The sequence below is a fragment of the Rhynchophorus ferrugineus genome, unplaced genomic scaffold, assembly GCF_030347505.1.
Source record: "Rhynchophorus ferrugineus isolate W39M unplaced genomic scaffold, kcgeb_rfMv2 rfM2, whole genome shotgun sequence".
In the NCBI taxonomy this organism is placed as follows: domain Eukaryota; kingdom Metazoa; phylum Arthropoda; class Insecta; order Coleoptera; family Curculionidae; genus Rhynchophorus; species Rhynchophorus ferrugineus.
Window position 1 is genome coordinate 81,112,194 of NW_027472581.1, and position 14,221 is coordinate 81,126,414.

Genomic DNA, 14,221 nt, shown 5'->3' on the forward strand with positions numbered 1-14,221 from the left:
CTTCTCCTACGTCACGCACTTCAATGTTATCCTAACATTTTGAAACGAAGAGGACGGGATTACTTAACTTAACCTGTTTTTTGAAATATTTTGTATACAAGTGGATTCGTTTGTTTTGAACTCTTGTAAACATATTTAAATGGAAAAGGATAATGGCAATGGCTGAATTAATAATTTGAATTTGTTTACTGAACATACTTATGCTTCAGTTTTTATTGCCATTATTGTTATACATTAACTGCTGTAAAACTGAGAGCATGGACTTGGCAGTGAATACAATTATTAAAAAAGAAAGTATAGATAAAGGGGCATCGAATAAAGTATGCCGTTTATGTCTCTTAGAAATAAACAATTATCAATCCATTATAGGTAGTGTAAAATACATGTTGGATTTAGTGGTTTGTTTAGTAAGTAAAACCGTGTTTTAAAACTGAAAAATATCAAATTGGGCACCATTTATAGAAGCTGTTGATAAGTGACTATCCTATAATATGCCACAACTGTTTAGTGATGCTGAAGCAAACATATACTTTCAAAACTTCCTGTTTAGATATAGAAGAAAGAATACAAGCTTTCGGCAGAGTGTCGAAGAAGGAAATAGTTGATTTAAAACAGGTATTTTTGTTTTCAATTGAACAGAACAACGAAATTTAGTTGGATCACTGTAGGTTGTAAGAATGGACAATATGAATGTTAAAATTGATAAGGAAGATGTTATATGTAGGATATGTTTAAAACCAGGTAAAGGAAATCTATACACAAAATTAGGCAGGTATGATGAAGATCCTTTGAAACACATGATGGATAAATGTTTACCAGAAGTGGTAAGTATTGGTCTGAACCCTAATTTCTTATTCATGCTGTTGATCCTAATGTAACTTTATTGTGTAAACGGACTTGACCAAATAAAATAATATCTGTTGGGAGAAAAAGTAATTTCTTAAAAAAAAGTCCTATTTTATTTTTCATGTCTACTAAAGCAAGTTTATTCATATAAATATAAAAATTAATTGTGTATGTATGTGCAATTTTTATGGTCTGGCCTGGCCAAAAAACTGAACCAAGTGAATCACAAGCCCTTTTTGAAGCTAACTTTATGCCATTAAAATATTTTGCAGGGAGTAGAACAAATGGTAAATGGTGGGATGGATTAACATTTGAACTATACAGTAGACATGTCAAAACTTCAGAGCCACTCTTGTTTTCACAGTCACTAAAGTTAGGTGTAATCTAGCAATGTTGTGATAAAAAAATTTTTTAATCATCTGCTTTAGTTGACAGTAGAAAGTCGATTAGATGATTTGATCATGTTTGAATAGTTCTAATAAATGATACCTTTGGAATCTCACCAAAAACTCATTATTGAGGCCTTGACCACTGTCTTTATCCCGCATTATGGTCGTACGTGATCAACTTTTCATCACCCATAATCATTCGTTTAAAAAACGGCTCAATTTTATGATATTATCTTGAACTTTTTGGTATCCAGTCTTATAAAAATGCTTCAAAACTGCTTTATGATCAATATTTTTGACCGTAAGGGAAATTGCCGAATTGAAAACGAGCAAAGCATTTTTGATGCTGGTGTTCATTTAAGTACTAATCTGCATATTAACTTATATGAGCTGCATTTTTCTTTTCTGGTGTAAAAAAGCAAAATGTGGCGAAAGTGACGTTAAGGAAACTTAATTTTCAACTAACGACGCTATTTTTGAATCAATAATATTTTATGGACCACCATCATCTTACCATCTGGAAATAACTAGAAATATGCGACATTGAAGCCATCTGTTAGGTCGAAAGACGCTATTAGATATATTTAGTATATAAAATATATATGCCACAAACTATAAATGCAGAAAAATATCTGCACTGTTGAATATTAACGGTGCCTTCATAATATCGTCATCGGAATATTGACATTTGCGGAATATTAAGGACATTATTGAAAAGAACAATGATCGACACCTAAAAATTTTGCCTTTCACCCCATGAAGGGAAATATTTATTTATATTTTAAGTTCAGAACCAGTATTACACCAAAGAAGGATTTTTTAACTTTTATTCATTCAATTTTCATTGGATCGCATCCTCCATTATAATTATAAATAGTTATAGTTGATTAGCTTCTGCTGTAACATCAGTATCACTTATATCGTCGTTTCACCATACATACATATGTGCACTATCTCTATGGAAAACTGAAATTCCTTTTCCTCGAACCTAATGTATTATGAACATATACATAGTAGATATACTTATTGATATAATTATATTTCCAGAAAACAGAAACAGTACCACAAGTCCTGTGTCCACCTTGTTTGGAAATGTTAGAGGAATATTTTCATTTCCTGATGCAGTGTTTGGCTACAGAAGAAAAAATCAATTATTACTGTGAAGTAAAGAATGTATTCAGCAAAGTTGATCTGTACAACGTGTATATATTCTCCATAACCATGGAGGACAACGGTCTAGTGTACTTCAATGGCGATAGCGAACATTCGGAGTCTCCGTTGTCAGGTTTTACGATCAAATGTGAACAACCCGACGAAGTATTCTCAGAAGATACGCCTCAACCTGCACCTCAGGCGACACAAGTCGTTACGTTACAGGTAACAAAAGATATGGACGGCGATGAGATCATTACAGATGTCCACGCGGACGCTTCGGCCGAAGAGGATGATAGCACTCACCAAAACTGTATCACGCCGATGAGCGAGGTGCTTAACGTAAAATATTCGGAAGATCCGAAAGTGGACGAGGCGAAGGCTAGTATGGAAATGGAAGAGATGCGAGAGCCAGAAACGGTGCCACAAAGTGACGAGAGCACCGAGGATGACAATTCTGACCTAGATCCGGACTATTTGTAAGTTATCAGGTGCCATTTATTTTTCCTTTCAGTTTCAATGTCACTATGAATATTTTAGATCGAAACACAAGAAAAAGAATAGATGTGGGATGTGCAGCTTTAGTTGCGATACGAAGACCGGCTTGAAAATTCACCATACCACTATGCACCAGAAAGTCAGGGATAATTCCGATAAAAAAAAGTATAAATGCGCGAAATTCGGATGCCAATTTGAAACTGCGGTCAGTGCCGATTTTAAAAGCCACATGGCCCAACATGAGACCCAGGCGGCGACTATGACTTGTCTCACCTGTGAGGCCACATTCACTAAGAAAAAGTTGTTCAACCAACACGTGGCGGGGCACAAAAAATCTCTAAGTGCGCAGAAACTAATGTCTCCGAGAACCAAACAGCGAGCATTTGCCATCAATGGGCAAACGTTCAAAATGTACAGATGTCAATTTTGTCCTTATCAGACCAGAAGACGTAATTACCTTACAAAGCATATGTCAGTTCATAAAAAGACTAGCGAACTGAAGACGTACAAATGCGAAAATTGCAGCTTCGAGACCATCCAAAAGGAAAATCTCTTTTCCCATCTGCAAAGCCACAATTCCGAAAAGTTGGCTAAAAAATGTTTCTTGTGCTCATTTCAGCCCGCGACCGAAGAGGCTCTTAAAGCTCACGTCGAGTCAGTCCACAAGAATAAATCTAACAATTGCATTTAATCAGAAGCAGGCAAAAATCAGTAATCAGGGAAAATTGTCACAACACAAGACCTTCTTGTGTACCTTCCAGTCAACAACCAAAGCAGCTCTAGAATCTCACAGAAGTGATTCGGATCATATTCAAACAAAAAGTTTCTAGACTTGATGTCCAACACCTTTTGGCTATAAATAAATTCATAAAATGACAACTCGAAAACTTTCTGACTACTCTTATTTTATAGAGTATTTTGTTTTGTATATATTTATTATTTTTATGTAAATGTTGTTTCGTTTCTTAACTTTAAAAAGTACTCTATGTTATGGTAGGTATTTCTTTGCTGTTATCCTACCCTATTACATAAATTTGATTATTTATTATTAATAAAAACAAGTTTGCACCCTATCATTTGTGTTATTGATATTTCCTAATTCATAGAATATATACTTATAGCAAAATGTTTAATAGAGTAATTGCCCAGAAGACACGTTTTAGTAGTTAAGAATCTTTTGTTATTATAATTTAGTTATCAAAAATAAATTGATCTTTAATAAAAATGTTATATATGTTAATAATTATGTATGTATGTTAATAAATATTTTTATCAATTTAGGTATAAAAATAACAAAATCAAAATTTAATTCAAATAATACAAGGCCAAGCATGACATTGTATTTAATTTCTTTCTAAATTCTAGAATAAATCACGATGACGATACCACTAAATAACCTTTTTGTTACAAAATAGTGACCCCAACAAAAATTTATTTTATTAATATTAATGTTAATTGTTATAATTTAGAAATTATTTCATTTTATTTTTATACATGCTTTTATGTCTTTATTATGATAATTAAGGTAACTTTTCAACTTTTTATTCTCAAACACACGAAATTCAACATGGCGAAAAATAATAGAAATAAAAATTTATATTACCAAATGATTTCCATATTTTAAAACTAACACAAATTTTTTTTAAAGCTAATTCTGACACGCCTCAAATTTTATACACTTCCAAATAAAAAATAGATATATTAGGGTAATTTTAAAACATAACCTAAAATGATAACATTTTTTTTCGATTAATAACCGTTGAATGTCAAAATGAATTTAAACGATCGCTTAAAATTCGGACATTATCTAACCATCTACAACAAGGATTACATTAAAAAGACAATTCCACCTCAAGGCATAAAATATTCCACCCCTCAAGAATTTAGCGATCCAATTTGTGAGGGTTTTAAAAATTATTTAGATCTGGACGCAACAACTCCACCGGCATCACCCAGAGAAAAAGCGGATACTTATTTTGATAGGGTTTGTGGTTTTTTATTACAATATAATTAATTAAACTATCAATTACATTTAAGGTAAAAAATGAGAAGCCCAAAATCGGGCGAATGTATTTTGAAAGCGCGTTGGATCGAGTAACTATCGATGCTGATAAATTGGAAAGTGGAAATTCTGTATATCAAGTAGATTACTGTGATATAGGTATGTTTGTTATATAGTTCAGTTGATCAAATGAAGATAGATTATAAAAATGTACACTGTAGAAGCGGATATAAGAAGAAAATTATTGGAAACCAGCAAAGAACATTATTCTTTACCGGAAGGTTGGCAAATACCTTTAACCACACAAAAATATGATTACAGGCCACCGCAACTACTTAGTGAACACGCCATGGACCCCCCTTACGTTATTAAACGTCCGAATAATTTAGGACAAAACGGTAAATAACCAATAATGATCATCTAAGCAACGTGTTAATATATATACAAATTTTAGAAAAAATAAACGCTATATTGAATGTTAAAACCGAAGACAGTGAATATAATCATACCATTGGAAGTCTAGGAGCTTTCATAGTCGAAGAACAAATGCATGGAAAATTGAATCATCCAAAATTTAGGGATATAATGTAAATAATTATTGATATTTCATTAAAAAACTAATTTAAATATTTATTTATTTAATAATTGTATTAAGATATAAGGTTATTCATATATATAATAATTTTAATAATCTACACTATCGTATTTCTACTGATTTTAAATATCTATTAAATATAGATAAATAATAGGCAACTAAACATACAGATCAGTTTGACATAAAATATAAATACTATTGCATGTCACTTTTTGTTGAAATTTTAATTTTCCTTGAGATGAAGTACTTTTATTTTTAGTATATTTTCATATAATTCGACTGATTATATCTTGTATGATATAGAATGAAGTATAATGAACATAAACTTTAGATAAATTATAATACTTTATATACATTGGTGTTTCACAAGATAACAAGATAAGTAAAGGACATGCTATTGGAAGTTGTTGAATTCCTATTTATTAGTTGAATGATGTATTTTGTGTACCTTTACTCAGCTTATGTTGTGTCTCACTGTTCATTGTGTTATTTTATGACATGGACGAAGACTTATAGGGAATTTCATAATTTTGTGTGATGTTTCGTCAAAATGGATGTCTGGATATGGATATAGTTTATACGAGTTCAAAAGAAGGTACACAGGTAAGAAATTATTATTAAGATCAAAAAAAATTGGCAAGAACTTTATAAACTTTCGTTTATTTTTCCAAAATTTCTGATTAAAGTTTAAACTTGACATTACTCTCTTACGTGTTGTACAAACGCGCAGGTGTTTTATTTATTATTTATGGTCCGTTTTAAATCATATGTGAAGTGTTTATACGGAGAATTAATAATATGGATGGAATAATTCAGTCTTATTAATAGATAAAAAAAATATGATTAGAAATCAAACCTAAACCTTGGAAAGACAATTAATGTTAAAATATGTGTGAATAAAGCGTCCTTTGGTGGAGGGAGTTTGCAAAAATGGGTGGATGAAAAAATCTATTTTTAAAATTATGATTTTTTATTGGATCAAATGAGCCCTTTAATTAATCAAAATCGATTGTACGGATGCCAAAAAAAAAAACAAAATATAAAAATCCAACTTTGATATTTTACAACTTTTATAATCCAACTTATACTGTCAGTAGTTTTTTGAGTTATCTTTTTTATTTTATCTCACGATATTACCACGTCGATGATATAACATATTTTTTGTCAAACATTTTTTAGAAAATGTAAATTTAAAACCTTTTAATTGTACACTATTTTTAATCTTCCAGATAGAATTATTCTATGTTCGGTCATTGTCCGTTAAAGCGCGAAGTTTATTACTTTTAAACGATTTTTTGTGTCTAAAACAATCAAACAATCTAAAACTGTCTCGCCTTGGCCAGGGAACTCACCAGACATGAGTCCCATAGAAAACAGGTGGGAACTCACCAAAGGGGGGAATGAAAATAAGTGATTATCACCTAGCATTCACTTCACATTCTCAATAGAGAATGGCATCACAACTCCAAACTGCAGGAAGGTGCAAAAACATGTTTCGAGAGCTTGCCCCGACGCATAGAAGCTCTTATTGCAGCGAAGGGTGGCATTACTAAATATTAAAATTAGTTCTATTATTCTTTAATAATATTTAAATTACTAAAACCAAGATTTAACTGTTTTGTAGTTTTTATGATTCCAATAAATTACAGATACAAATAAAAAAAATATATAAGACTCAACTAATGATTTGTTACAGAAATTCATTTATACTAGAAAATTAAATAATCCCAATATTGTCTCTAATAATTTGGTCACCCACTGTATAAGATATTTTATATAAGATATCATACTGAAGTGATTTTCTACATATAAGAAATATTATTGCCCATTAGGGAGATTGCTGAATCACTAAAAGTAATAAAAAATGCAATTGGATTATTTAGAATTAATTTATTTGTTTAAATTTAATGAAACTATACAGTAAGTATCAAACAATGAACGTACTATTTGGCGGATCAATCAATCAATCAATTTTCGCGATGATTCACCTTGTAAAAATTTAATTAATCCTTTCAAAATAAAAAAAATAGACGACTTAACATGATATGACTCTTCTTTGAACCGTTTCATCAATACTATGTTGTTGTTTCAACTATCCTTCATCAGTGCCATCTGCAGCAACGGTATTACAGCGATGGAGCTGAGGTCAGCTAGGACGGCTTCCACGTTCGTCAGTGTGTTCACTTTCATCAGATTATCCTTGCGGAAGACCACGATAACTACCGCCAGCAGTGGAATGATCTCCAGGGAATCATAAGCTATGATCAGGTCCCAGAGCGTTAGCAGTTGTTCGGGGGCTAGATGACCGCTGAATGCTCTCATGATCCACTTGATGACCACCCTTAAACTTATAAAAATATGCAGGTTATGATCGATGATGACGATACGATAATAGAAAAATATTGGCTAATTTTGGAGAATCATGGCCGCCATTCGGTAAACTTCGGTAGTTTCCTCCTGATTTTGCGACATTGCTATTTACGAAGCAATGGGGACGTAGAATACAACGAACTATAGAAAAACAAAAATTTTTAACAAAAAAATTTAACCCACTTCAATAAATAAATAGGGAACTCACTAAAATGTAAAAAATAATAAAACTTATACTTTTAACACAAAAAAAAAGTTTTAAAATAAAATATGTACGTAATAATCGTTGTAATAACTAAATAAAGATTAGTTTGAAGTCGGTATCGTGCCCAAATAGTTATATTAAATTAATTTGTTTTGTTCCTTTTTAATTTTGTGTTTATGACATAAAATTATATTATTAATTTTGTATTGTTTGAGGACTTCAAATTGATTTACAGCATTTTTGAAACATTTCACATCATTTTCATAGCAGCAGTAGTATATAGTATTTCTACGATGTTTTTTATGCTATAGTTTTTCCTTAAAATGCAAACTGAATGACTTCTAAACTGAACGATTTCCGATTTTTCGTCACCTACTTATCAATAGTAGGACGACTGGATGCAATAGATGGCGGTATTAAGTTATAGAGCTCTAGAGTACCGAAGGACCAATGAAGCACTAAAAAGCTAGAAACATGCAGTCCAACATAGTTACTGGAAGCCATTGAAACCAATGGAGAAGAGCTTAACTGATGCACCCGTGTTAAGGTTACAAACTATTAGAATTTTGACATAAAGATTCATTTAACAAAATTGGAAGATTGGAAAATTATCGTTATAGTCATGTTAGATTCATATCGTTTCATAAAGGCAACCCAGTGACATGAAATCAACTGATTGGAAAGCAAATACATATCTGAGAGGTTTGGCAACCAAGGAACATACTAAATAAGTGATGTTAAATGTTGAAAATTTTGACAACTATTTGATTAAAATCCTTGAACCCAAAAAGAAACAAACGTATTGAAATAAACTATCATTTTGTTAAGGAACTATGCCTAAAGAATGACATTATTGTTCAATATGATTGATTGTCAGATAATAGTACAAATTTTTTGGATTAAACTTCACTTCTCACCAGAAATTGAGTAGTCATAAGCACAAATTATGTTATATTTAGAATTCAATAGTTTTGCTTCTTCAATTTAAAAGTATTTTTATACTGGTTTATGTTTATAATGTTAATTAGGTCTGGAATTGAGATGGGGTGTTATAACAGATCAATTGAAAAGTCCCCGGCATGTTAGCCCTAACCCTTAAAAGATGCGTGTATAAATTTGACAGCTGTCGGATCATTAGTTTGCGAATTATAGCATTTTGAGTGAAACAACTTTTGTTATTGTAAAAAAAATGGATAAAAAGGAATTTCGCGTGTTGATAAAATATTGCTTTTTGAATAATAGTAAAATACAGTTGAAGCAAAAACTTGGCTTGATGTTGAGTTTCCGGACACTGCTCCAGGAAAATCAACCATCAAGGATTGGTATGCTAAGTTTAGACGTAGTGAAATCAGCACCGAAGACGGTGAAGGCAGTGGACGCTCAAAAGAGGTTGTTACCGACGAAAACATTTAAAAAATCCACAAAATGATTTTGAATGGCCGTAAATTGAAATTGAATCAAATAGCAGATACTCTAAAGATATCAACTGAACGTGTACATCATATAATTCACGAATATTAGGGTATGAGAAAGCTCTGTGCAAAGTGGGTGCCGCGCGAGCTCACTTTTAACCGAAAACAACGACGAGTTGATGATTCGGAACAGTGTTTGATGATGATCAAGCGTAATAAACCCGAGTTTTTGCCTCGATATGTGACAATGGATGAAACATGTCTCAATCATTTTACGCCGAAGTCTAATCGACAGTCATTCGACTATTACATAGCGTCATTGAACCGTTTGAAGGACGAAATCGCCGAAAAACGGCCGCATTTGAAGAAAAAAGTGCTGCTTCAATAATGCCAAGACAATACACCGTGTCACAAGTCAGTGAAAACGATGGCAAAAATCTATGAATTGGGCTTCAAATTGCTTCCTCATCCACCGTATTCTCCAGATCTAGCTCCCAGCGTCTATTTCCTTTTCTCAGATCTCAAAAGAATGCTCACTGGGTAGAAATTTTCGGCGAATGAAGAAGTGATCGCCGAAAGTGAGGCCTATTTTGAAGCAAAGGACAAATCGTACTACAAAAATAGCAAAAAAATACCTATATAAAAGTATACACATATATATATATATATATATATATATATATATATATATATACAAATATAAAAGTTGGAGGGTCGCTATAATCAGTGTATCACCCTTGAAGTGAATTATATTGAATAAAAAAAACTAATTTTGCCAAAAAATTTGTTTTACTGTGGTAGGCTGGGGACTCTTCAATTGACCTGTTATAGACTATTCGAAGTTATTTGTGCATACGTCATTAAGATGTTTAATGTATTGCCTGTCGCAATTTGTAAATTTGTTTTAGAACCAGACAATATTTTCCTTCTCATTTTATTCGAGTTGAAAACAGACACAATGACGTCTGATCACTTCGAACATGTAAAAGAATGAGTCGTGCAGTTATCAGACGTATGCAAAATTCTTGAAAGCAATAGAATAGAATTTTGTTATAGGTCAAAGATAAAATTAACTAAAACTCAGAGTTGATGCGGCAACAGTGCCACGTTTTGACGTCACAAATTTAGATGACGTATGTACAAAATAATTGAATAGACTATATGTTTTATATCGATAAAAGAACCCATTTCTAATAGGCAGAAAAAGAAGAGGAATAACTAGCAGAGAGTGATGTAGTTTGTCTCGGCCAGTTGTTCACAATATATAATGGCAGCAATGTAAATAAAATTACTAATTCGTAACAGATTATACAAATAACGTAGTTCTGGATACTTACGGATAAATCCGACACTTTTTGAAATGATTCCACAAGTTGGGCTCGTAGCATTGTAGCAATTTCTCGAACTGGAGACACAGGGAAACGACGCCCTGAGAGCTGGAGCATACCCGGTGCAGCCTGTGCCAATAGCGTAAATAGAAGGCCCTGAACGCAAAGTACAGCTCCACGGAGTTGTCGAACAGGTAACAGAAGGGAGCAGCTGCAACAGGAATACATAAAAATATTCTGAATTTAGATATCAGTTCCGTTATTTTAATAGGGTATAATGGAGCCAATGAAAAACAAGAGAAATTATTTATTCACTTTAAAAAAGCAGTTACTGAGAAAAATTAAATCTGAACAAATGGTAATCAGAAGGCGCTATGTCTGATAAGTCCGCTGGGGGCAACAGAACATGAGTGATTTCGGATCTGTAACTCGCTAATACTAATCCATTTTGCGACAATATCTCATTCAAATTAATCAAATGATGTTAGTAAACATCCTCTGTAACAGTTTTATTAGTTTTATACGCTATACCTTGTTGATTCGGCCCTATACACAGCAAGATGTTATGATTATACATATTCCGTTTCAGTTAACTTTTCTGGACTAACCCGTAACGTTTTGCACTTGGAAATGTCATAGTAGATATCATTGAAAAACAGAGATTTAACTTTATAGGCAAAATAGGAGAAATATTTCATGACGTCAATTATCTAGATGCCATTACTTCGATATTATTACTTGTTTGGATCGCTATGCTAAGAGCCGCGAAGGCATTTGGTTGGTTCATTGCGTTTCTATGGCGCGTTTGAAGTTTATTTGTCTTGGGTGTTATTTTCAGTGTGCCTTACGCAGGGAAGAATGTGTTTAGTATTTCATACGGTTTCATGATTAAATTATTAGTCGTTAGTTCATTAGTATAACATTAGTCGATGATACAATATACGAGGACGGTCCGACAAGTACTTAAACTCACTGTCCGTTGGTGCCACTTTCGCAAGAGAAATTTACTATCGTGTAGTACATTCTCGTGTACGGTTACTGTCGAAATTTTAGCCCAATCAGACTTGTAGTTTTGTTTTGTCTGCGTGTGGAAGCGGGCTTGTCTGTGGATCTTAGAAAAATAGAAAAAGAACAATATCGGCTGGTGATTCGATTCTGGTTTTTGGAAGGAAAATCGCGCAGCAAAATCAAAAAGCGCTGTGATGCTGTGTTCTGTGACCCTTCTACATCGTTGGCGACCGTCAAAAATTGGTTAAACGAGTTTCAGCGTGGTCGCACGTCGATTTTTGATGAGCAACGCCCAAATGCCCTCAAAATAGCTACTACGGATGATAACATGAAAATTCCACGATGTCGTATTGGCAGACCTCCGACTGAGTGTGCGCGAGATAGCTGAGACAGTAGGCATTTCAAAAACCGCATGAGTCATATCCTGCATAAAATTTGTGGCATGAGAAAGATGTCGGTGCAGTGGGTGCAGCGTTTGCTTACTCCGGACAAGCGCAACCGTGAAACCACTCCAGAGTAGTGATGCTGTCTAAGTGCAATCCGTTTCTGCATTGTTTTGTGGACGTCGACGAAACAGTGAACTTCACCCAGCGAACGTGCTCCAAAGAAGGCGAAGACTCTCCTATCGGCCGGAAAGGTGATGGCCACCGTTTTCTGGCATTCACAAGGTTTTACCTACATCCACTACCTGGAGGGGGACAAAACGGTCATAGGGCTACACTATGCCGAATTATTGGGCCGATTCGACGCTGAATTTCAAAAAAAAACTACCTCGTTTAACGAAGAAAAAAGTGCTCATCCACCATGACAACGCACCAGCTCAAACCACCTCACTCGTCACCATATTCTCCAGATTTGGCCACAGCAAAAATTTAACTCCAATGAGGAGGTCATCGCCACTATGGGAGCCCACCTTGCAGACCTCGAGAAAACGTATTTTTCAGACAGGTTTCTGTGTCAAATGTATCAAGCTAAAAGGAGACTATGTTGAGAAATAAATAGCCACTTTTCCAAGATTTTTGTTTTTCATTTGTAGGCTAAGTTCATATCGAATCACCCTCGTAAGTCTAAAGCATCCTCGATCTGGGAAGTGTTGTGTATCCGGAGGCACAGGTAATAAAGGAATGCAACATCGTTTGTCTTTGAAGAAGTATCTGGCTGTCTTTAAAAAATGGGTAGATAATATTAGAAATCCCAAACTGACTCTATTAAGTAATAATATTACAATATTAATATAATTTTTTCTACTTCATTAGTAGATTCATTTTTCATTCATTGGCGTGACGTTAAGGCTGTTACGACCCTCACCTGTGTGGCAAACTTTATCAAAGAACCAAACAAATGTCTATACAGAAAAAGGTTTTATTTACAGTGGCTTATAATGGAGATTTAAACTGGCCAATAAAATTACTTAAATGGACGATTATAACCCCATCTATATCTCATCTCTCTATTAATCTATGATCGCTATTTTACTTACGAAAGCTATCAAGTTATTTTCTGTAGAACGCATTCATTAATAAGGTTGTTAAATCTATTTATGTTAAAAGGTATTTTGAAGCCATAAGTATTTGAAATACTAACCACAAAATACATCGGCGTCAGGTATGTGAGGTCTAGTTTATTTTATTAAAATTCAAACACCAACAGAAATAAATTTATTTAAGAGCACTAATGTATAATACAATGTGGACAAAACAAAGGAAATAAATTTCTTTCTTTGGCTTGCTAAATTCGGCTCGTTTTATCGACTGATGCTATTTTAAAAGATGCTACGTTCTAGCGCCATGCTAGCCTCTTCAAGTAAGTGAATATGGTCAAACATTTTTATTGTATACCGCTACATGTATTTGAATTACGAATCCTATACGAAAATTCTAATTGAGTAATTGCATTTTAGTTAATTGAAAAACAAAACACTTATTTGTATTTCAATTATCCATTTTAATTAAAACTAATGAAATACTGCCCAAGCTTAATTACTATAGCGTATTACAATAGCTTACCGTACATAGTGAAGCCATGAAAAGGGATGACGCCACTAGGAGGGAACACTATGGTATTTTCCGGCGCGTTTGTCTTTCCTTTAAAGGAGACTTGCATGAAAGCCGGTTGGTTAGGCAAGTTCTTCAGGATCTCTGGATCTCTCGAGAAACAGAGCATAACCTTTAAAACAACTTTTTTATATTTAGCGTTTTTCGTTTTAATCATTTAACCATTTTAATTTATTTTTTTTTCCTTTCTTCATACCTGATACAAAACATCTTCAAACACAAAATACTGGTCGTCGTTGGAAGCCGTCAAGCTGATATCTTTGATGATCAGCTTATCTATCATGAGATCGTACTGGAGGACGTTCTGTTTAAGACCTTCAAAATATGCAATTTGCTGAAACCGACAAAGCGCGATGGTTAAA

At 33.4% G+C, this 14,221-nt stretch overlaps 3 protein-coding genes across 3 annotated transcripts in view; 2 read left to right on the forward strand and 1 right to left on the reverse strand.

Annotated features, from left to right (window-relative positions):
* Positions 1 to 36: 36 nt before the first annotated feature.
* LOC143191436 (uncharacterized) lies at positions 37 to 3,958 on the forward strand. Its single transcript, XM_076396490.1, has 5 exons — positions 37 to 407; positions 463 to 615; positions 669 to 824; positions 2,283 to 2,866; positions 2,928 to 3,958. The coding sequence occupies exons 1-5, from the start codon at positions 201 to 203 to the stop codon at positions 3,574 to 3,576; spliced, it is 1,749 nt and encodes a 582-aa protein (XP_076252605.1). The 5' UTR covers positions 37 to 200; the 3' UTR covers positions 3,577 to 3,958.
* Positions 3,959 to 4,555: 597 nt separating this feature from the next.
* On the forward strand, positions 4,556 to 5,499 carry LOC143191880 (uncharacterized). Its single transcript, XM_076397322.1, has 4 exons — positions 4,556 to 4,869; positions 4,923 to 5,046; positions 5,109 to 5,285; positions 5,342 to 5,499. The coding sequence occupies exons 1-4, from the start codon at positions 4,657 to 4,659 to the stop codon at positions 5,476 to 5,478; spliced, it is 651 nt and encodes a 216-aa protein (XP_076253437.1). The 5' UTR covers positions 4,556 to 4,656; the 3' UTR covers positions 5,479 to 5,499.
* A 1,925-nt stretch (positions 5,500 to 7,424) lies between these two features.
* LOC143191443 (TBC1 domain family member 19) overlaps positions 7,425 to 14,221 on the reverse strand; it is a 29,150-nt gene continuing 22,353 nt past the window's right edge. Inside the window, exons 7-10 of the mRNA XM_076396507.1 lie at positions 14,056 to 14,193; positions 13,812 to 13,971; positions 10,807 to 11,008; positions 7,425 to 7,829 (exon numbers count right to left, since the gene is read on the reverse strand). Of these exons, the coding sequence (XP_076252622.1) occupies positions 7,571 to 7,829; positions 10,807 to 11,008; positions 13,812 to 13,971; positions 14,056 to 14,193 (759 nt within the window). The 3' untranslated portion in view covers positions 7,425 to 7,570. The remainder of the gene's footprint in view (positions 7,830 to 10,806; positions 11,009 to 13,811; positions 13,972 to 14,055; positions 14,194 to 14,221) is intronic.